Raw genomic sequence first — 25,463 nt, 5'->3', positions numbered from 1 at the left:
ACCTATCTTTGTGCATCTCCCGGCTGCTACACTTCTTCATTCTACCCTCCCTCAATCTCTCCCTCCCTCTCTACCCTCTCTTGTCTGCAACCACAGTGGGGCTCGTTTCTCCAATCTCTCTCTTCCTGTATATTGATCTCACTCTCCCAATTAAATCCTCTTCTTCATTGCATGTTACACACGCCTTCTGCCTGTCCCAGTGCAAGCTCAATGGCACCACCTTTCCTATCCTGCCCCATTGCTGCCTGTTGCCTCTCACTCCCAAATTTCAGCCGTCCTTCACTCCACTCCTCTTTGTCATCTTTGCATTTTTTTTTCTCTCACCCTGCCAGTACAATGAAACAGACTGTATATGATGTTGAAGTGTTACTTTTAAGTAATTACACGATATCTACTCAGAGGAAATTTCCACCATACACTCTCTTAGCACTTCCTGCTCTAAGATGAATTGTGCTGCTGCCAATATGTTGAGGGTCTATTTTAAAAAAGTAGTATCCCTACAATCCACACAACTGATGTCTTTCCACTAACAGCTCCTATAGAGCTTGAAAGCTTGCTTATTACTTAATGGAAACAAACACCACAGTGTTCTGATAGGTCATTTGATAAAATTGAAAGGAGATTACAGAAATCCTAAGCTGTTATGTGGAACACTGGAGCAGAGTAGATAATTTTGAAAATATCACATTCTTGTTGGGTTTGCAAGCTGGCTACACAAATCACCGATGTTTTATTTGCTTAGTTAGTTATGGGACAGCAAGGATGCTGGGATGTTCTACAGATGTGTTAAGTAACCGACAAGAGATGAGCTGGTAGTTGTTCATGGAAATTTGACATGTCGACCATTTGTGTTTCAGGAAATGATTCTCTTCCCACCTCTGCATATAAAACCGAGACTTAGCTATTCACCAAAGCATTGGAGCCTACTTCTAAGCATCTCAAGAATATGAAAATTCTCTCCCCAGTATTACCAGGAACAAAACCTAGTAAGGTGTAATTTCCATTGGCTCCAAATGAGGAAGCTAATACATGTCAAAGAACTCAGGTTCCCCACTTATATCGAAATGTGTTAGAGTCAAACTTGGATGTTTACTCAGAATGACAGCAAGGCATTAAAAGAGTAGTAGTTGGTGTCAAACGGAGTGCAAGAAACGGATAATCATGACAGCAGTAACCTAATGTATGTGAGCAAGAGTTGAAGAACCACCTTCTTGAGACTGAGTATTGATTTTCTTCATGACATTTTCATGATAAAGGGTGATTTTTCATTACTTTCAAAGTAGAGCAACTTCTAAGTGACTGTATCTAATTCATTACTTATATGCAAAAAAGTACGTTACAGGGTCAATCCATATGAAGTGGACCAGTGATGGTTGCTTGACCATTTTTAAATATTTTAAACTTTTTTAATATGTGATTACCCTATATTTGAGAAGTTCAAAACAGTTTTTTATCTTAATTTATCTTGCACCTTTACTGGACTGTGGCCATTTTTATTTGTAGGTGCACGACAATTTTTCAGTCTGGAGACATTAGCGAAAATTTGAATGTCTCTGGGCTCGGTTAAGTTACAACGTTGCAATTGACATGATTGTTTTTAGAAAAGTGTCCTCTGCAACATTGTCTATTACACAAAATACCCTAAATTAAAAAATAACCAGTCAATATGACCTCCAAAGTTTGGTATCCAAATTTTCAAAAATCCACTTTTTAGGCCCAAAAATAACAAACAAGGATTGATTTATGAGTGTATTTTTTCCTATTGTTAGATATCATAAAATACTAGCTTCATATAGAGCAAGAACACTTACAAACATTTCCTTAATTTTTTAATGAATTTTAGAAATTTGAAAATTTTCGTTTTTTGTTAAGTTTGAGGTTAGTTATCTCAGGTTGGACTGAATATAAAAATATATTTTTTGCACAGTTTGTACGCCTATATGATAAGCAATGTACTGTATTGATATCTGACTGTGAACAAAGATATGAATTTTTGAAAATGAGGAGATAATTCACATTACTCTACAACTGATCTTATGGCTGTTGCCTATTTAAATGGTTTATTGTTTCATTGTGATAAAATTTGATTGTGACATATATTTAGTTAACACCACCACCCAATGTTCATTTAGTTTATTCATTTTTAATAATGCAATATTAAACAATAGGAGTTTTCACTTTTGTTCTATGGTAATAAAAATGCCGATTTACATTTAGGTTTATTGACAATAAAGAAGTACATTATTGCTGGGTGTGGCATTGTAGAATTATATTATTGCTGGGTGTGGCATTGTTGTATTCAGTCGGTTCTGAAAGCTCTGTTAGAGTGGATGTACGTACTTCATCAAGAGTATAGAATGTGTTACGTGCATTGTTCTGGGTGTAATCTGTAATTAATTTTGAAAGATTAACTGGAATGCAATAACATGAATGAACAGTGCTCTGTTGGACAGATAGCAAATGAAGTGTGTCACAAAACAGTTTACGTGTCAGTTTCAAAAAACTTGAAAAATGTCAATGACTTTGATGAAGTTAGACAAACTTTGTTCAAATTCCGAGTAAGTTGTTCTATAACATCAGTGTGTGAGTATCATGAGAAGAAATATATTCAGAAGTACAACCACATTTTTGGAAGAAAGTGCTGTAATCCACTTAAAATTCGTAAAAAGCTTATTACTAAAGGTTTGAGGGAAATAAAACTTGAACATTTGCCCTTGTTATGTTGGAGTGAAACAGCTTCTCAAGTGAAATATAATGTGATTCCAGGAAATTCTCTCTGTCCAAATTGTTACTCAAAAATATTTGTTGTGAATCCAGAACCAGAATCATGTAACCTTGTTAATGACACTTATATTCCTAATGAGGAAGCTGTTAGCATATTGGATTTTGCTTGTTCTAAGTCAGACGTATCTCCTGCTTCGAAAATAAAGAAAAATAATGGTAGCTATTGAAAATAAGGTACAACAAATTTCAGACAAAATTAGAAAAGACTTGGAATCATGTTTTAATAATACCGATACATCCAACACTGAATATTTGAGCTTAATAGAGAAATTAAAAATTAAATATTTAGTGACATCTAAAGAGGAAAAAGTTAAAATTTTAAGATTGCTCCCTGACTAGTGGTCAAGAGAACAAATAGGCCTAGTTCATGAATTCAGTGTTTCTCGTCGTTTGATTAAACTAACCTGAAAATTAGTGAAAGAGCAAGGCATTCTTCCAGTTTTAGGAAAGAAGAAAGGAGTAGGTATAAGTGAAGAAACAATTAAAAAGATCCAGCAGTTTTTTGAAGATGATGAAAACAGTAGAATGTGCCCAGGTTGCAAAGATAGCAAAAGAGTTGTTATAAATGGAGTTAAAGTAACAAAGCAGAAACGATTAGTGCTGTCAAGTTTAAATGAACTTTATGTAGCTTTCAAAAATTCTCATCCTGAATGCGAAATTGGAAGGTCAAAATTTTGTGACCTCCACCCTAAGTGGTGTATTTTGGCTGGATCCTCAGGGACACACTCCATATGTGTTTGTCAGACTGACGATTGTGGGTGCAAAACTCAGTGATCTTAGCTACAAAGAGTTACTAGATTTAATGGTCTGTGACACTAACAGTTATGAGTGCATGATGAGTTTTTCTAATAAATGCCCTGGTAAGGAAACCATTATTGAATTGTTTCATGAATATGATGAGGAAATGCCAGACAGTATTACTTTCAAACAGTGGGTCTCAACTGACAGGGCAGAAATGATAATAGTGGTTAAATCTCAGGAAGAATAGCCTACTTGGAATCTGTGATTGATAACTTACAAAAACTCAAAGTCACCACTATGTTTCTAAAATCCAAAGTAAGTTTTTGAAGGACGAAAAAGCACAACTTTGTGAAACTGAATTCATAGTGATAGCTGATTTTGCAAAAAATTTACATTTGTGATTCAGGATGCAATACAAGGGTACCACTGGGTCAATGACCAGGCAACAGTGCATCCATTTATTCTCTACTTTAAAAATGAGAAAGATGAAGTTTGCAGTTCTTCAGTTTGCATTCTAAGCGACTATTTGGAGCACAACACTTTAGCTGTACATGTGTTTCAAAAGTATGTAATAAATTACATTAAAAAAAAATTCCCAAGGTTGAGAAGCTGATATACTTTTCAGATGGAAGTGGTAGTCAGTATAAGAACAAAAAGAATTTTTCAAATCTGTGCAACCACAAAGTAGACTTTGGGTTGGAGGCTGAATGGCACTTTTTTGCATCTTGCCATGGTAAAAATGCATGTGATGGAGTAGGAGGTACAACAAAACGTGAAGTAAGTAATGCCAGCCTACAAAAACCAACCACAGACCAAATTCTCACAGTACAGGACATGTATGTCTTTTGCAAGGATAATATTAAAGGCATTACCTATTTTCTGATCAAGAAATAAGAAGTGGTTTTGCATATGAAAACACCACTTCAAACCAGATTTGAAAACAAGACATTTCCACAAATTCCTTGGCATTGCAGAAAACTTAGTTCAATGCTGTGTAACATCAGAAACCAAAATTTATGAGGATCATTGTGTCAGTAAAATTACATCTCTTTCTTTAACATTGAATGACATAGTGACGTGTATATGATGGACAGTGGTGGCTTGCAGAGGTTGAAAGAACATGTTTGGAAAACAGTGATGTTTTTGTGCATTTTTCCACCCTGCTGGCCCAAGAACATCATTCAAGAAATGGATACCAATGAAAAATGATGTAAGAAACTTTCAGTGCTTGAACTTTCTACAGCAACTAGGAGGTCTATTCTATATCACAGAAACTGTCTGAAGAAATAAGTATTCTCAACATGCACCACCAGGTTTAGGAACAGTCACATCTCGTAGGATGTTAATTGAAAATATTTATTTTAAGTATGTCAAAATAATATAAATGTTAATTTCAGTGATGTTTCCACATTTTGTATATAATTCCGTACCTTACTTCAATAATAATGGTTTATATCCCACCAATATCACACATGAATAGGCAACAGCCATAAGATCAGTTGTAGAGTAATGTGAATCATCTCCTCATTTTCAAAAATTCATATCTTTGTTTACAGTCAGATATCAATGTTGAAATTTTTACAGTACGTTGCTATCATATAGGTGTACAAACTGGGCAAAAATCAATTTTTATATTCAGAGAAGTTTGTGGCACAACTTGACTAGAAGAAGGGATCAGTTGGTAGGACATGTCCTGAGGCATCAAGGGATCACAAATTTAGCATTGGAGAGCAGTGTGGAGGGTAAAAATCATAGAGGGAGACCAAGAGATGAATACACTAAGCAGATTCAGAAGGATGTAGGTTGCAGTAGGTACTGGGAGATGAAGGAGCTTGCACAGGATAGATTAGCATGGAGAGCTGCATCAAACCAGTCTCAGGACTGAAGACCACAACAACAACATATTCAGTCCCACCTGATATAACTAACCCCAAACTTTACAAAAAATGAAAATTTTCAAATCTCAAAAATTCATAAAAAATTAAGGAAACATTTGTAAGTGTTCTTGCTCTATATGAGGCTAGTAGTGTATGATATCTGACTATAGGAAAAAAAATAGACTCTCATAAATCACTCCTTGTTTGTTATTTTTGGGCCTAAAAAGGGGATTTTTGAAAATTTGGATACCAAATTTTGGAGATCATTTTGACCAGTTATTTTTTAATTTAGGGTATTTTGTATAATAGACATTGTTGTAGAGGACACTTTTCTAAAAACAGTCATGTCAATTGCAATGTTGTAACTTAACCCAGTGCAGAGATATTCATATTTTTGCTAACGTCTTTAACTGAAACATTGTCGTGCGCTCACAAACGAAAATGGCCACCTTTCAGTAAAGGTGAAATGTATAATATTTCTAAAAACTGTTTTGACCTTCTCAATTATAGGGTAATCACATGTAAACAAATTAAAATATTTAAAAATGGTCAAGCAGCCAACTTAATTTTTATTGCACCACTTCATTTGGATTGACCCTAAGGCAATGTTGCATTACCATATAAATTTGGTTAGGTAGACACATTTTCTGATTTTTTTTTCTTTTTTATAATTTCTCCTAACATGAAAAATGATGTGAATGTTGATGTTTTAACACCATCAGCATCAGATACATCCAAAAACGTATGTTGACCAAAATCTATATTACATAACAATTATCAGTGTTCTTAAAAGTATGTGATTTTCTCATGAATGGGCCAGCCCCTCCTTTCTCTGTAGCTGCTGTATAAAAATAATGTTCTAAGCAAAATCCTGTAACAACATATATACCCCAGCGGTCCAACAGAAGCCTAATTTAAATATATAAGCCTGTACAATAGAGTCTCAATATTCCGAATCCTGGAATTATGAGTTTCCCATGAATACGAGCCTCCAAAAAAATAAGAAAAGAGCTACTATGCAGTGCAGCAATCCTTGATCCATTTCCCCGACCCACTCATAGCTAAACGCCTGTCTAACAACTCACTACTCTTAGTTGTTGGTGTCAATCACCCCATGCATATGCTTCTCCTGATTTTTAATTGTTTAAACAAGCAAACCTTTTGTCAAAAGTGTCGGTACAGTACACTGTTGTGTTTTGTTTCCTTTGTTGATTGTATTTGATTGTACACCTACAGATGAGTGCTGTAACAAACGAAAGGAAATTTAATTTGTGACTTTGAATGTTAAGTGGAAGCACAGAAGTTACTTGAGAAGGGATAAACAGTAAAAATAGTTTTTCTCGAGTACAGTGTCATTGAAGCTAACGTTGTGACTGGCTAAGAGACTGACTGAATTAAAACAGTTTCTTTGAAAGAAATAATCTCTTAACCGAAAAACTTGAAAGAAATTGGAGTTTGACAAAGCAAGTGAGGCCTTGTTCATGTGACTTATTCTTTTCAACATCGTTTCCTTTCCTTTCCCCACATAAATTTTGATAGTTCAAGTTTTCAATAGTTCAAGGTGGTCATGGTTCCTTTCATTTTGAACTATCAAGAGTCTACTGTAATAGGAGGCACTGCACATTGCATACAGTGAAGTTGCAGTAATAACAAATGCTAAATTACTGAATTTACAAATGTTACCATGTTTGTGGTGACGATGAATATCAGGAATATCATCGGAAACTTAACAAACCTGGTTATCATTCAGTCGTACTTTACAAATGAATGAACACTTTAGAAATGGGCCCAGATCACACCTGGATACTGGTCCATGGCCAGAGACATCATATATCCTGAACTGTGTGTTGTGTGATGATATAATTTTGCATGTACTTGCAGTATTATTTGCTGATACTGCCTGCAAAATGTGATGCAAATGGAGTTAATATTAAGGAAGTAATAAATTAAAATTCATGCCTTCAGACTCGGGCTCCATCCCTAAAATGTTGAATAATGATCACGAAGAGCCAGGCTACCAGAAGAAAAGTGAAATGTATGTGCAAACTTATACTTGCCATTAGTAGAGTGGTTTATTTTGGCAAAGAAAAGGGAACTTTGGATTACAGGAACAGAGTAAGAGGGGTACAAGACTGGTAGGTTTCTGTGATCAATATGAGATGATAATTATTAAAATAATCCATGAATGCTCTGAAAGAAGACAATATATGTTTTCATTTAGTTGTCATTTACCCAAAGGTCACCTCACAATGATGTGGGAGTTGTGAAGATAATACAATGCAAATCAGTAACCCAAAATCTAAAACACACAGAAAACATAATGTGTTTTATCTTGTACAACTGAAAATACAGACAGAAAGAACCTTAACAAAAAGAAGTAAGATGAAAGGTCACATGGGAATAAGAAATTGAATTGTGCTGAAAGTAAACCCAAATATTCTCAGAATCTATTAATCCCAGGAAAATTGGTGATTTTCCTCAATTTATAATGTATCATTGACTTTTAAATGGTCTGTTGTGCCATATCAAGCATATTCCAGGTCAACTAATATAATTGAGGCAGCATTGTGGAAGTGGGATTCAAGCCCAGACATAATTACCTGTATCTGGAAATTGATGGTGATCACAAACGAATTCTACCAAAATATAGAATCTTTGTTTCCCATTGTTGTTGCAAGAGGTGGGTCCGAGCGACCTGCTGCCCTTTCTAATTTTTCCCACCCTATCCCTTTTTACCCCTTGGAGAAGTAAATTAATAGACCCCAAACCTGCGTCTGTCAGCTAATTGAATGTGAGTACTGACCAGCCTCTCTCTCTCTCTGTAATTTTATAAATATACAGGTGCTAAAAAAAAAAGTGTTGAATATCTTGAGAGGTGGGAGTACTCACTGAAACAAGAAAAATAAGTCCAATAAGCACGGGTCTGGAAACGCATATCTTCCGAGATAAGCACTTGTTTATAGGGAGGGCTGTGCAATGCTTGGTTGCAGATATTAGCACAGTCGTCGCATTGGCACTCCATCTGCTGTGTCAGCAAGGTGTTATGTTGTCTAACTCACAATACTCTACCTATCATTAGGTGCTCTGCAGTCAGTTGTGTGGTTCAAGTCGTGCCGCAGGTTGTTTTAGCTTTCCTCATGTTTTTGTGTCTTATTGGACAGTACTGTCAACCTTGGGTATGTGTCATGGCATTTTACCTTCTTCCAAACACAGATTCACTAAGTGTTTACTGCTATTGCATGTAGTACACTTACATTTTCTCCCTTCCATTGCTTGTTAGCAATCGAAGTCTACTACTGGGGAAATGAAATGGCAGATATGATATTCTGGTATGGTTTGACAAATGGACGTAGCCTGTGAGCCCATGCTCTCTGCGCTGGAAAATATCCATTCCAGCGTTTGAGACACACAGGTGCTCATGCACCTCAGAAGACTGACAGTGGGCCTGCACAGTCTGCACACCTGACATAGTGGTGTGTGTGCTATGTTTAATGGGAGAAACCCCTGGGGCTGGTATGTGATGATTAGCGGTAGCAGAAGGCATGTCTCACCCTCTTATCTAGAGGGTAGCTCATCGTTTGCTGTACCGAAATCATCTACAGTATGTTCATGCTATAAGACCAAAAGATCATCATTGCAGACGTCGGTTCTGTCAACGGCTGTTGTGGAAGTGTGCTGAAAATCCACTGTTCTCATCCAAGATTTTGTTTACTGCCGAGGCAGGGTTTACAATAGACTTTTGAACCAGTCAATGGCGTGCAGGCGCTATAAGTTCACCTATTCAGTGTGTACCAGGAGGTACAACAACAACCGGTTTTACTTCAAATGGTGCATCATTCCTTATGCCGAAAGACAGAGGGGTGCATTGTAATGAATGAATGAACCCCTCCTGTAAACACGTTTACTGCAGAAAGTATGCATTTCCGGACCCATGTTTATTGGACTTACCTCAGAAAGTATGCATTTTTGTACCCATGTTTATTGGACTTATTTTTCTTATTTTGATGAGTACTACCACCTCTCAAAGTTTTAAATACTTTTTGTTTAATGCCCTGTAGAATCATTGCAGGAAAATCAGAAAAAAATCAAGGAGGAAATGAAACATAGATGGGCACAGAGAGAAGAGATGAGAAACAAAGCTGCAAGGAAAAACAAATAAAATCTCAAAATAGAATGACAGAAGACATATGGAATTATCAAGGTTTTGAAGACAGAACTACAGTAAGAGAAATCTTGGAGAATGGAAGAGATATGTAATCTTTTAGAGACAGAAAGAACATTGACAAAAAAAGTGAGATGAAAGGTCACACAAGAGTAAAAAAATGATGAAATTCTGCAGATTCTGAGGGATAAAAAAGCAGTAGACATCACTGACATATGCACGTAAGTCATGAAACAGAGTTGGTGAAAATTGAACGATTTCTTGTTGGAGAGTATTGTAGCTGTTATGAAAAGTGGCAATTCCTAAAGTTTTCTACATGAATAAAACAGTTCCCTTCCTGAAACAAGGGAATGTGAGAGAATATAATTATAAATCAGTATTTCTCATATCCCAAGCATCCTTAATCAATTATCATCTGTTCAACTGACTACATATCTTCTCCTCCATTTCACTTTCATTACAGAAATAATTTCATCTTTGACTCCAATCTGTTCTGTGATCCATTCGTATAATTCCTAACAATTTCAAAGTTGCATCTCTCTTTTGTTCACTGAACAACCCTCAGTTTTTGAGTCATTTTTACATTAAAATTCCATACATACCACTCAAAACTGGTAACGCAATTTGATTATAAAATTTCTTGATGATGCTGTACTGCAGCAACCAGCCCCAAATTGGTTTTGGTTTACTTTATTGAAAAAGGACTGTTGCTGGTTTTGCACTGATGCAGTCCATCATCACATGGCTTCCATGCCGTCATCAAACCACTAGTTAATTTAGCGTTTTGATGAAAGCTTGCAAGTCATCTGATGATGAATCGTGTCCGTTCAAAACCCGTAAGAGTACTTTTCAATAAAGTGAACCAGGACCAATTTGTGACTGCTTCCTGCTGTACACTGTTAACAGAAAAATCTGTTGGTAGGGCAACCACAGCTATGAGTATCATATTGGGTATTAATAACCACTTCAGCTGTATTCAGTCCTTTATTGTTGGATCACTACTGGTTTCGTGGCACCAAAAGCCACATCTTCATGTGAACACTTGTGTAACAATAAATCCAAGGAATAACAACCCTGAGATATACACTAGTATGATAAATCATTTTAAAGTTTTAAAAATTCATTCTGGCCCAAAATTAGGTCTTAATAGTTTTCATTTATTTTCTCCATACCAGTGAATCACTGTGGTATGTAAAAATGGAAATGTCGTGTGGCTAGGGCCTCCCGCGGGTAGACCGTTCGCCTGGTGCAGGTCTTTCGATTTGATGCCACTTCGGCGACCTGCGCGTCGATGGGGATGAAAATGATGATGATTAGGACAACACAACACCCAGTCCCTGAGCGGAGAAAATCTCCGACCCAGCCGGGAATCGAACCCGGGCCCTTAGGATTGACAGTCTGTCACGCTGACCACTCAGCTACCGGGGCGGACACCCACTGTGGTATGATTTGTTTAGGACCCATCCTCTGTATTGGAATCCAGCTGTTTTATTCTGTGACATACGGCCTTTTAGTAGTGTTTTGTTCTGACGGACAGTGAATGTTGGGTAAAAAGATTCCGATCTTTTCCACTCGAATGTTTAGTCATGCGATTACTAACATTTTGATATTCTTTTGTAAGAGTTTATAATATTTTTAACAAATTTTAAAAATCTTTAAATAATTAACCATACCAGCGTATGTTTCAGGGTTGCTATTCCTTCTGGATTTATTGGTATACAGATGTTCGCCTGAAGATGTGACTTTTAGTGCCACAGAACTGGTAGTGATCCAACAATACAGCTGAAGCAGTTATTAATACCCACAATGACACATTTAACAATTTGTATCACATAACAGCCACAGTCTCCAATCCTGCTATACTTGATAAATTGTGCTATAAACTTTGTTTTTGAGATATTGAAACCTTTGTTGTGAAAACCTTATTTAGTTTACCAAAAGAACTCCAGACCGTTCTTACTACTCTTTATTTCTTCAGCTGTCCCTTAAGTTGTCATAAACGGCCCTAAATATAAAATCTCACCCACTGATTCAGTGACTTGATTATTAATGTGTAATATTCTTTGTATTAATGTGTTAAGTGTCCCTTATTTTAGTGTAAATACAAAAGATTTTCAGGCCAACTTTCAAACTCATTGTATTAAGTTCTTCAATTAGTTGTCAAAGTTTATTTTATCCACAGGCATACAGTATAGTGTTATCAGTGAAAATAAGACGGTTCATCTGTGATGTTTCATCAGCATGTATTCTTTCTTCTTCTCAGTTTTAGATCCCTAAACTTCCCCTAGGTTTGTTAAGAATAATTTTGGTGAGACAGAGTCCCCTTACCTGATATTTCTTACAGTTCAAACAATGGAAACTCCGGGTTGGAATATCAGTAATGTAAGATAGATTGCTACTTACCACAAAGATGACACATTAAGTTTCAGAAAGGTACAATTAAAAGATTCTTACACATAAGCTTTCAGTCACGGCTCTCATCACCAAAAGAAAGAGAAACACACACCATTCATTCACACAAACAAGTACACCTCACGCACACATGACCGCCAACTCCAGAATCTCAGAACAGAATTCCTTAAAATTCTAAATTTCTCACTGTCTTGTTGGATTGATGTTTATGCTTTTTGTTTGCTGACATGTATCAAATCCATGCCTTGTACTTCAAGGGTTATCAATACAGGTTTTATTGAATATGAGACAGAATGTTCTCAAAATCTGTGAATTCCATGAAATTTGATGATTTTACTCAGTTTATAATTTTGTACTAGACTTTAAAGTGGTGCATTGTGTTACATCAAATACAACTGACACTCAGAAAATTCAGACACATGTTTGTAGCATCATAATAGATCAATGTTGGAGGTAATCGGAAAACTGGGCCACCCAGCTATTGCCACTCTTACACATATCTAACAATAACAGACAGTACTGTGTGTAGCAGTATTGCTTGTAGCAGCCATTACAGTATGTAGAGCATGTAATGTTACGTTGCGCTGTTGGATACGTTTGCTTCAAACTATATGACGAAACAAATCTGGCTCATTGTAACAGTTAATTGAATGCTGCTGGGGACAATTGATACAGAATTTTATGTAGTACATACAAAGATTAAAAATGAACATGCCAGTAAAGAAATTTCATGAAAGATTTAATTATTCTTTATTATGAAAAGGGACGTTGCTACGCACCATGTAGTGGAGGTGCTGAGTCGCATATAGGCACAACAAAATGACTGTCACAAATAAATCTTTTGATCATTAAGGTCTTTGTCAACAATAGAACACACACACACACACACACACACACACACACACACACACACACACACGCACGAGGCCTTAATGGCTGAAAGCTTTATTTGTGACAGTCATTTTGTTGTGCCTATCTGCGACTCAGCACCTTCACTGTATGGTGAGTGGCAACTTTCCTTTTCATATTATTGTTACATTCTATTCTGGCTTTTCCATTGTTTAATTATTCTCTATTTTTATTGTGATGCTCAGTACATATTGCCCAGCACTGAAAGTGCAGGGCACTGCCTCTCCTAGCAGCACTTCTCTACCTGTATAATTTGTGTCTGTGGATGGGACCTATTGTCTCCTCTTCCAGTCCCCCCCTCCCAACTACACTTCCTTCCTCTAGCAGCGACCAGAAAAAAATTCAGTAAATAATAATATTATAGCCCATACAAAAGGTTAACTGAGATTATCAGTGAACTTAAATGGAATGTTGGGATGGTATGCAGTATTGTTCTCGCATTGTGTGTCGAAATATGGACGTCAGCCTTCCCACACTCCATACATGTATGGAATTAAGACATAAAATGTTTCCTGAGCTTGCTTAAAATTCAGTGGTTTTTGCGTGAAAGTTTTGTTCTTCACAGAAAGGAGGCTGGTAGGTGTATGGTTGTTTTTGTATGTTCTGTCTTCTTCCTGGTAAAATAGAAAAGGAATGTATTATTCCAGTTTTGGAGCTTGTCTGTACTCAAACAGAATTTTGTGAAGTCCCATTTATAACACTTTGTCTTCCATCTGTAATCAGTTTTGTTGTAACATTGTCATCTTCATGTGCCTTTGCTTTTATATTTCTTCAGTGACTTTGATGCATCATCTCATTCTTGTTGCATACTCCAAATTACACTTTCAAAAGGAGTTACAGAAAATCAGTCTCATCATTTTCAGTAGTGGGTACAGTTTGTACATTTCTAATAACACTCTGCACTAAAAGAAGAAAATGAAAAATTGTATTTGTGTGTGCTGGCCACTGCGAACCACACAGAAGCATAAAAAAGTGTTGCACCCTTTGATTCTTGCAAACGTGTTGAAACACTACAAGTGCAGACCCTTGTTTTATATTAATAAACACGTAGTTTAGTGGCAAATCAAGTAACACCATGAGAAATTCTATTTAGGTCAATAATGGCTAATCATAGCTATTCGGGTGTCAAACCAGAGGGAGACTGAGGACTGCAGAAACCTGATTCACTATTTGCTGAATGTGACCTAATGGAAACCATCCATGTAATATATGAATCGTATGCTTCATATAACTAAGTAAGAAAGATGTAAATATTAAAAATCAATAAATAGACAAAATGGAAGACTAGCATAGTTTTAAAAGAACCATCAGTTTTCGAGTCTCCTCCTTTAGGGAAAGTTTCATCAGTAATTTCGTTTATGCATTTATGAAAAAACTATGTAATTAAATGATAAGATCAGATTTATGTATTAAAATATAGCCACTTGTTTTAGATCTATTTGAGATCAACTTTACATTTGTAAATGTCATAAGTTATGTATTACTTTGTACCTCTGTTGCATGGTTATTTTATTTGTTATTGCAGCAGGTAGTTGTCACTGAAAGATAACATACAAAGGAGGATTGGAAAGTAATGCACAATAATTTTTTTCTACCCTGGTATTGCAGCTAGAACGTTGAAATTTCATGACGATGTAATGTGAAGTTTGTGCTACGGAGAGCTCTAGCAAGATAGGTCATAACTATGACACAAAAAATATATATATTTGTTACGCCTCATTATTTTAGGAGGAGAAGACATTTGAGCCTTACAGTATATAAACATTGATAATATTTCTATCAGTACGAGTAGGTGCACAACTTATTCTGCACGGACCTTCAGTGTTTTGTGGATGCATACTGAATTTTACACTTACTAATGCGAATGTTAGTGCACATGGTAATGGTTGGGTAACTGTGGCTCTAGTACGTGTTGCTAAAGTGGAGAGTGTATCAGGGCTGGAGACTTTTAACAGTCACAAGTCATCCAGATACTGATTCTGATACCTCAGAGGGGTGGGGGTTGTCTTAGACCACCTCCTTGATTTTTACACACACACACACACACACACACACACACACACACACACACACACACAGGTGGTGGCAAGGGGAGGGGGTATGGGGGCTATAGCTCCCCCCCCCCCCCCCAAATGGGGTATCGTATTACACTGGATAAAATGACTTCAGAAATCAGCAAATATATTACTCCAAAAGAGTAAATTATTTTTATAATAATTATGTAGCAATATAGGTTGCAGTGTATTTAAAACACATTTTAACAAAAGAATAAGAGCGGCAAATAGCTTACTATGTGAACCAATAAATATCGTTTAAGTTAAAATGGGTATCTTATTGTTTATTAATACACATTTTTTACCCTGAATTCCAAAACTGCTTTAAGCAACACCAAATTTTACCAATTTGTCGGTGGCAGGCCCTAACTCTCCTTTTCTTAAGCGATATTCCACTCCAAAAGTCAAAGTGACTCAGTCTGTGAGGAATGTGCCTGTGGCTGTGTTCTGGGATGTGCAAGGTGTGTTATTGGCATACTTTGCTGAACAGGGACCACAGTGAATGCTGCAGCCTACATTAAAACTTTGGTTAAGCTGCATTGCACCTTTCATGACAAATACCACAACATTAATGCTGATGGTGTCAAAGTTCTTCAAGACAATGCTTACCTCTGTGTTGCTGCTTCTATCTGTGAGAAAATCATCAAATTTGGGTGGAAGGTGCTTCAGCATTCACCAAACAGTCCGGACCTTGCACCATCAGACTTTCATCTATGTGGTCCCATGAAAAAAATCCTTGCTTGCCAATGCTTTGCACCAGATGCAGAAATGAAGTCAGCAATCCACAGATAACTTTACTCCTACCAAACGGACTACTATGAACAGGGCACATTGAAACTGGTACCACAATGGGAGAAGTGTGTTGAGAACTTTGGTGACTATGTAGAAAAGTAGGTAAAAGATGTAAGTTCCTTTGTGATACTTTTGTTTTGTTTCCTGTTAAGCTTTTTGGTAGTAAAACTATTGTGTGTTACTTTCTGTTCTTCCTTGGTACAAATCTGAATACCAGTTTGTAAATAAATAGAATTGTAACTTCCTGGCAGATTAAAACTTGTGCAGCTGAGACTCAAACTGGGGACCTTTGCCTTTCGCAGGCAAGTGCTCTACGGACTGAGCTACCCAAGCACGACTCACAACCCGTCCTCACAGGTTCAGTTCTACCAGTACCTCGTCTTCTACCTTTCAAACTGCAGAAGAGTGTCTGTGAAGTTTGGAAGGTAGGAGACAAGGTACTGGCAGAATTGAAGCTGTGAGGACGAGTCGTGCTTGGGTAGCTCAGTCGGTAGAGCACTTGTCTATGAAAGGCAAAGATCCCCAGTTTGAGTCTTGGTCCGGCACACAGTTTTAATCTGCCAGGAAGTTTCATATCAGCGCACACACCACTGCAGTGTGAATATATCATTCTGGATAAATAAAATTGCCGTGGAACTTCAGTTTTGTTTATTTTATTATAATTATAATTATCATATCGCATGCTGTCAAGTACTGATGGAGAATCGTGTAATAATATCTGAGAAGCGCCTTTGCAAATATTTGGAGCAGTCATTGTAACACAATGCTAGTGTAAACAGTGCACCTATAGGCACAATGTTTCTTTTGCGTAATGATGTCTAGGCCTCAACCCACTTGTATAAAGCCCTTACTCTTTACAGTTTACATTCCATTTATTAAATCGGCGATAATTTGAAAGAAGTGTTCTGTAATTTCGAGACATGATATTTAAAAAAAAAAAAAAAAAAAAATGTAATTTACTTTAAAATCATTTTGTACATATTTGTGAAATTCTCTGTGACAGTTTTCAATAAACTTACTTTTATTTTCTTTCAGTTTGCTGCCAACTATGCTCGTGACAAACTGATTCAAAATTTGTACAACAAAGTCATTGAACTCAAAAGATTGAAGGCAGAAGGTAAATACAGAGAATGTGAAAATGTCACAACACAAGCAGAGAAGCCACAAGAATCAAATAAAACAGGGGGGTCACCAGCAGTAGACAGAAAGAAAAGTTTCAGGAAAGCAGCTTCACAAACAGATGATTGTGTAAAAAAGCGTGCTGGAGGCATTCCTGGGGTAACGGATCCCGAGCTGCTACAGCGACTCGGTTCTCTCAGTACAAGAACGATAACACGGGAGGCACGACCCTCAACTGCTCCTCCACCTCCTACGAACCCTCCAATTCGATACCTGGATGCCTCAGGTACAATTGATTATGGACGACTTCTTACAGATGAAGTACTTGCTGCTGATCATCTGTTAGTTGAAGCTGCAAAAAAGAGTCTGGATGTTGCAGGTAACTTTTACAAATTTCCTAGGTTGATAAGTAGTACTGATCTACTTAGCACAGTAAGATACTGTTCTTATCATGCTTTTGATATAGGTAGCATAATCTGTGAATAATGTCATTTCAAACAGACTATTTTCTACTGCATTTTTGTCTCCTGTTGCAGTGATTTAAATTATGAAAATATAGTTGTAAGGAGGTTCAAAGTCTGTCATAAACTTGAATTACTATTTCTCGAACTTCGAGAAGCTCAGCCAAGCAAATAGATGCTGCAGAGAGGTGAGCATTGGAAGGGATTAAGTGCTGCCCTTCTCATAATGTGTTGGTTCTACACATCTGCATTGACCTTTGTACTGAGCACACATGAATGTAGAAGTTACACACACTGTACTTTGCGAGGGTGTCCATACCCAGGAGCAAGAAAGGGGAGAGGGGGCTGCACATCACCCTCCCTGCAGTCTGTGTTTTTATTTCATGAAAAGATTTAAAAGTTAGTATTATGCAGGTTGTTAATAGGGACAGAATCTAATTTTTTATGGCTACTTACCAAGTCACCATTCGTCTTCCAAAATATTCTGTATCCCCCTCCCAGACTATCACAAGGACACCCCTACACCCCTGGTGTGCTTTGTGTTGTAAATTTCTTCCCTGAGGAGTTTCAAGAAAAGCCCATGTTGCGCCTGGAATTGTTTCATCACTTGTTTTGAAACAAAGTATCTGTAAGCACTACATACAAAATTGGTATTGGTAGTTCTGGAAGGTTGACAATGGCTGGACAAAAAACACGATTGGCCAAAGCCAACTACCTCCAGTTCAGAATTATGGAGACCAATAATGAAGAGAAGTATGACAAATGGTGTACAGTCTGTCTGAAAGGCAGACATCGTATATATGTTATCTGCACCAATCAATCAGATTGAAACTACGTTATTGGATGACATAATTAATAATGTCACAATGAGATGATGTGTTGTGTTTGATGCAAAGTAGTGCTTATAGATACTAGAAGTCTAGGTGCTAACAGAAAGCACTGAAGCTAATATTGTTATAGGTACCAAAAGCTTGCTAAAGCCAAAAATAAGTTCAGCTGAAATTTTCACAAATGACCTAATTGTGTTCAGAAAGAATAGATTAAATACAATTGGAGGCAGTGTATTTGTTGCTGTTAGAGGTCATTTACCTTGTGAAATTAAAGTTGATAATTCCTGTGGGTTAGTATGGGTAATGGTTATATTGACAACTGGAATAAATTAATAATAACTCATATGATTCAGTTGCTGAACAGTTCAAAGAAAACTTGAGCGTCATCTCAAATAGGTACCCCCACTTGTATAATTACAGTTGGTGGTGGCCAAAATACATGTTCCAAGCTGGTGTTAAGTATGAAACATCGTCAGAAATTCTACTAAATGCTTTCTCTGAAAATTATTGTGAGCATTTAGTTAAGGAGCCTGCTTGAAGTGTGAATAGTTATGAAGACATACTGACCTCTTAGTGACAAATAATCCTGAACAAATAGTGAGCATCATGACAGGTACAGGATTAGTGACTACAAGTTTGTTGTAATGAGACTGATAACCACAACATTTAAATCCACCAAAAGTAAATGTAAGATATAGCTATTTAAAAAAATCAGATAAAATTTGCTTGACTCCTTCCTAAGAGACAGTCTCTACTTCTCTCGGCTAAGTATGTAGGTGTAGACCATATGTGGCTTGACTTTAAAGAAATAATATATTAGGCAGTTGAGAGAATTAAACCGAATGTTGTGTGCCACAAGGATTGGGGAATTTGGCTTGATAGCAAGGATGGTAAAAACCTCTTTAAAAATAAAAATAAACCAGTCCTAAGGTATCTGTGTTTTAATGAGATGCATGGTTGTTTAGGTGAAACGTTTGTTAGCGGGCAACTGTTGGGGAATCTGCTGCACCTTCATTGTATAGGGGTTGCTCAAGCAAACGGGGTTCAGTCCGATTGGACTAATTTTCCTAGTTCTTTGTAGGACCAAGATGGAACCTTCGAAATTTTCTCTCTACCTTCCAGCGAAATGGATGGGTCACTGGTAGGTATCGGCACACAATCTCTCAAGAGGCCTTGTGTAATGAGTCCTCCAGATTTTGAGTACTTCAGGTTTTAGTAACAGAATGCGTGCTGTGGGTCAGAATGTGTTTTTTAGAGTTAAAACAAAAAGAGGCAAGTTTTAAGAAAGTCTCCCCTTTTTGTATTCAGAAGGGTTTAGAGGGTATGGCAGGTAAATTAAAATCTGTTAAGTGGTCACACAGTGGGACACGGTTGGTCAAAACCTCTAGTTCCCAACAAGTGACAAACCTGCAGAAAGTGAAAAGCCTTGAAGAGTATGCCATTGAAACTGAGCTACACACTACCTTGAATTGCAGTAAATGAGTTGTTACTTGCAGAGATCTAGTGAAGTGAACATTCCCAAAGCAGAAGTGGAAGACGCATGGCGCTCAAGATATCATGAAGAGGATGTATGGGGATCTGGTAATATCCTACTTCTCCATCTTTTTTTTCAGTAGCACAAAACTCCTAGATAATGCCAAGGCAGGTTTTCTTCACTTACACACGAGGCCCTATGTCCCAAACCCACCACTTTAGGCCGTAAGCGAAAAGCCACTTGTGGCAAATGTAATAAGGCCGCCCACGAAAGAGATGTTCGTTCATCTGCTTTGAAATGTGTGAATTTCTCTGGAGGTGACCCTGTGTGGAGTAGGGACTGCAGCGTATATTTTGAAGAACAGAAGATACAAGAGCTTAAAACTACAAAGTGCATCGTGTATGTTGAGGCCAAAGAGATGTATAAGGTCATGCCGCCCCACCCCCCCCACCCCCCGTGATCCCTATCTCATTTACTTCAGCTCTCTAAAAACCTGTTTAGAAAAGCAATGCTGTTGCACAAACAGAGGTTGCTAGTGTCAGCACTAGTACCTGCCTATGTCAGTGCACTTGTGCTGCTGCAGTTACTTCGAAGAATATAAAATATCAGAAAGGGTGTGGTTGCAAACGTCACTGAGCTCCCTGCCCCTCCAAAGGTTCAGTCTGATCCACCATCCAGTGGTGCCATTACTACTGCCTCAGTTGTGGCTCCTAAACCTTCCCGGCCAAAAAATAAAAGGCAAAGCATCAGTCACTGACTAAGATGGAAAGTAACAGTCCAACAATATTAACTTCTTTCTACCTGACGTCTCTTGTTTGTCTTTCAAGCTGACTGACCTTGTTGTTGGCGGAGAGCATTTATCTCACCAAGACCGAGCCTCCACCTATTGTGGGCTCTACTTGCCAGCAAAAAGAAATGGTGAAAGTTCAACCGCCATGATAATAACTCTCATACTACAGTGTAACATTAATCGGTTCAGGAGACATGTGGAGGAACTGAAACTCGTAGCACAGGAACACCCCCTGTACTTGAGTTTGCAGGAAATGAATTTTAAAGTGTCTGATGCACTCGTTACTATGGGGCTATATCCTCCATCACAAGGATGATCTCATTCGGGGAAGAGCCAAGGGAGGGGTTGCTGTGTTTGTCAGTAATTCCCACCTCTCTTCTGCCCTCCCCCTGGCTACTGACCTGCAAGCAGTTGCAATTGAAATTCGTATGTGTCAGAGGATCACTGTTTGCTCACTGTGTTTACCTTTACAAGATGAAATAAACTCCGAAGCTGTCACAGGTCTTATAGAAAAACTGCTTCCCTCACCCCCCCCCCTCCCCCCACTCTCAACCTATTTCTCCTGCTTGATGAGTTTTTAGTGTCTGTAGTGTGTTATGGAGCTCAGACTCAACTCGCCCTGGGGGAGGTTTTGGAGAGCTGTTTTAGGAGCTGTGCATTCTCAAAATGTGCAATCCTACTCATTTCTTAGCGGCTACAAGATCATCCTCACCTATTGACCCCTCTTACTGCTTTCCAGCACTTGCAGATTCTGCTAAGTGTGAAGCAACTGATGACTTTCATTCCAGTGACCACTTCCCACTGTCAATTCCACAACCATATGGAGTATTACTACACAGGAAGTCACCAAAATGGGTGGTCAGTGGAACTAACTGGACGCTGTTCAGCCAGCTGGCTGCGAACACTAAGGCAGTGTCCAGTGGGTGGACTACATCATATGAGTGACCTGTCATGCTGCAGATTTATCCATCCCAAAGTCCTCAGATCATCTGAGGAGGCAATCGGTATCTTGGTGGACCAATGAATGCTTCTCAGCAATCTGGGTCAGGTGTGCGGCACAATGACAGTTTAAATCTACATCTACATCTACATCCATACTCCGCCAGCTACCTGACGGTGTGTGGCGGAGGGTACCCTGAGTACCTCTATCGGTTCTCCCTTCTATTCCAGTCTCGTATTGTTCGTGGAAAGAAGGATTGTCAGTATGCTTCTGTGTGGGCTCTAATCTCTGATTTTATCCTCATGGTCTCTTCGCGAGATATACGTAGGAGGGAGCAATATACTGCTTGACTCTTCGGTAAAGGTATGGTCTCTAAACTTTAACAAAAGCCCGTACCAGGCTACTGAGCGTCTCTCCTGCAGAGTCTTCCACTGGAGTTTATCTATCATCTCCGTAACGCTTTCGCGATTACTAAATGATCCTGTAACAAAGCGCGCTGCTCTCCGTTGGATCTTCTCTCTCTCTTCTATCAACCCTATCTCGTACGGATCCCACACTGCTGAGCAGTATTCAAGCAGTGGGCGAACAAACGTACTGTAACCTACTTCCTTTGTTTTCGGATTGCATTTCCTTAGGATTCTTCCAATGAATCTCAGTCTGGCATCTGCTTTACCGACGATCAACTTTATATGATCATTCCATTTTAAGTCACTCCTAATGCGTATTCCCAGATAATTTATGGAATTAACTGCTTCCAGTTGCTGACCTGCTATTTTGTAGCTAAATGACAAGGGATCTATCTTTCTATGTATTCGTAGCACATTACATATGTCTACATTGAGATTCAATTGCCATTCCCTGCACCACGTGTCAATTTGCTGCAGATCCTCCTGCATTTCAGTACAATTTTCCATTGTTACAACCTCTCGATACACCACAGCATCATCTGCAAAAAGCCTCAGTGAACTTCCGATGTCATGCACAAGGTCATTTATGTATATTGTGAATAGCAACGGTCCTATGACACTCCCCTGCGGCACACCTGAAATCACTCTTACTTCGGATGACTTCTCTCCATTGAGAATGACATGCTGCGTGCTGTTATCTAGGAACTCTTCAATCCAATCACACAATTGGTCTGATAGTCCATATGCTCTTACTTTGTTCATTAAACGACTGTGGGGAACTGTATCGAACGCCTTGCGGAAGTCAAGAAACACGGCATCTACCTGTGAACCCGTGTCTATGCACGAAGGGGGGCAAGTTCCTTCGCGTACTCTGTGTAAAATCGAACTGGTATCCCATCAGGTCCAGCGATTTTAATTGTTTCTCTATACCTCTGTCGTCTATTTCGATATCTACCATTTTGTCATCTGTGTGACAATCTAGAGAAGGAACTACAGTGCAGTCTTCCTCTGTGAAACAGCTTTGGAAAAAGGTATTTAGTATTTCGGCCTTTAGTCTGTCATCTTCTGTTTCGGTACCATTTTGGTCACAGAGTGTCTGGACATTTTGTTTTGATCCACCTACCGCTTTGACATAAGACCAAAATTTCTTAGGATTTTCTGCCAAGTCAGTACATAGAACTTTACTTTCGAATTCATTGAACGCCTCTCGCATAGCCCTCCTCACACTACATTTTGCTTCGCGTAATTTTTGTTTGTCTGCAAGGCTTTGGCTATGTTTATGTTTCCTGTGAAGTTCCCTTTGCTTCCGCAGCTGTTTCCTAACTTGGTTGTTGTACCACAGTGGCTCTTTTCCGTCTCTTACGATCTTGCTTGGCACATACTCATCTAACGCATATTGTACAATGGTTTTGAACTTAGTCCACTGATCCTCAACACTATCTGTACTTGAGACAAAGCTTTTGTGTTGAGCCGTCAGGTACTCTGTAATCTGCTTTTTGTCACTTTTGCTAAACGGAAAAATCTTCCTACCTTTTTTATTATTTCTATTTACGGCTGAAATCATCGATGCAGTAACCGCTTTATGGTCGCTGATTCCCTGTTCTGCGTAAACAGTTTCAAATAGTTCGGGTCTGTTTGTCACCAGAAGGTCTAAAATGCTGCCCAACAGCAGACCATCTTGCATTCTTTAGAGTCACAAGAGCCAAGCTCAACGTGTTATTAAGGAAAGTAATAAAAGTCATGGAAAGCGTTCCTGGACTCTCTCGACAATTCCACTTTTTCTACAATAGTATGGGGGAGGTCATCAGGGGCATTTGAAAAGTCCGTGCAAAAACAAAAACTGCTTACGTGTTTAGGGTAAACCTTTTTTATTCTTCGACATAGTCTCCTTTTAGACTTATACACATCATCCTAAGCTGTTCTAATTTATTGATCCCTTCCGAATAATAGGAATTGTCCAAGTCTGCAAAATAGCTATTAGTTGCTGCAATCACCTCCTCGTTTGAATAAAATCTTTGTCCTGCCGGCCTTTTCTTCAAATTTGGGAACAAATAGTAGTCTGACGGAGCCAAGTCTGGAGAATAGGGGGGATGTGATATGAGTAGGAATCCTATGTCCATTAATTTCGTGACAACAACTGCTGAGGGGTGTGCTGGTGCACTGTCGTGATGAAAAAGGACATTTTGCAGTCCAAACGCCTGTGTTTTTCTTGTAGCTCGGTTTTCGAACAGTCCATTAACAATGAGTAATATGCACCTGTAATAGTTTTACCCTTTTCCAGATAGTTGATGAGGATTATCTCTTGCGAATCCCAAGAGACAATCGCCATAACCTCTCCGGCGGAAGGAATGGTCTTCGCCTTTTTTGGTGTAGATTCTCTCTTGCTAACCCATTGTTTAGATTGTTCTTTGGTTTCAAGAGTATAGTAATGTATCCATGTTTCATCCATAGTGATGAAATGATGCTTAAGGTCCTGAACAGCTGCAAACCATCCTTGCAACACTTCACACGATTCTGTTTTTGCTCAAGCATGAGCAATCGCGGAACCCATCTTGCAGATAGCTTTCCAGTAATGCAAAATATAAAGTACCCGTTCATTTGAGATGCCCACAGCATTAGCAATCTCATGCACCTTAACTCTTCTGTCATCCATCACCATATCATGGATTTATCAATGATTTCTCGAGTCGTAACCTCCCACAGGGAGTTCAGAGCGTTCAGCATCACTTGTGCCCATATGGCCACTCCGAAAATTTTGAAACCACTTATAAACTGTTCTAATCAAAGGTGCAGAGTCAGCTTGTGTTTAATCTCCTGAGTCATTTTGCCTTTCACAAAGTAATGTTTAATCACCACATGAAATTCGTTTTCGTCCATTTTTTGACAATCACTCGACTTCTTTGATTCACACAAATGCCAAACACAAAGAAATAGACCAATATGGCTGAAACTTGGTGTGCATTATTTCCTCGATTCACGACGGTGGTGCCATCTCTCGGATTTTTCACGGACTTTTCAAACGCCCCTCTTACCAGTAGCAGCAGTGCTGAAAGAAGGTTGTCTCCAAATGATGCCCAGATACATCACTCAGATAACAGCAGAGCATTTGCAACGACTACAGCAAATACCAACCAAGAACTGGCATTCCGTTGCTACCATGCGACTGTAGAGAGGATCCAGTTGGACTTCACATCCAACAATTCTGAGTCTTACAACTGCCCTTTATTCACGTGGAATTGCATACGGCACTGCCTCAGGCTCGCGATACTGCAACCGGTCACAACCAAATCCAGCACACTTCAACAATTGCAGGCATTTTCAAAGGAAATACTCCTTGAATGTTTTAATTTGTTGGCAGAAAGCTCACAGTCCCAGCTAGTGGAGAGAGGCCATTTTGATACCTTTCCACAAGCCAAGAGAGGACTGAATTTATCGCAGTAGTTACTGGAACATCACCTTAACGAGCTGTTTACGAAAGACCCTACAGTGAATGGTTAACCATCATCTCATCTGGATGTTAGAGACCAGGCAACTCCTTCATAGCTCTCAGTGTGTGTTCAGGAGGTTTCAGGCCACTGCCAACAACCTGACCCCGCTAGAGGCAGCTATGTATCAGGCTACATAACCATCAGTATGATCTTTGGCATCAGGAAAGCGTATGACAGTACTTGGAGACACATAATTCTAGAGCAGCTCCACCAATTGGGATTT

The 25,463-nt window shown here is 38.5% G+C and overlaps 1 protein-coding gene across 1 annotated transcript in view; it reads left to right on the top strand.

Annotated features, from left to right (window-relative positions):
- The window catches only part of LOC126183352 (protein phosphatase 1L), a 78,953-nt gene that overhangs the window by 15,416 nt on the left and 38,074 nt on the right, over positions 1 to 25,463 (top strand). The window contains exon 2 of the mRNA XM_049925259.1: positions 16,767 to 17,229. Within this exon, the coding sequence (XP_049781216.1) occupies positions 16,767 to 17,229 (463 nt within the window). The remainder of the gene's footprint in view (positions 1 to 16,766; positions 17,230 to 25,463) is intronic.

This window comes from Schistocerca cancellata, chromosome 1 (genome assembly GCF_023864275.1).
Source record: "Schistocerca cancellata isolate TAMUIC-IGC-003103 chromosome 1, iqSchCanc2.1, whole genome shotgun sequence".
Taxonomy (NCBI): domain Eukaryota; kingdom Metazoa; phylum Arthropoda; class Insecta; order Orthoptera; family Acrididae; genus Schistocerca; species Schistocerca cancellata.
Note: the sequence above shows the minus strand (reverse complement) of the source record. Positions and strands in the feature narration are given on the sequence as shown.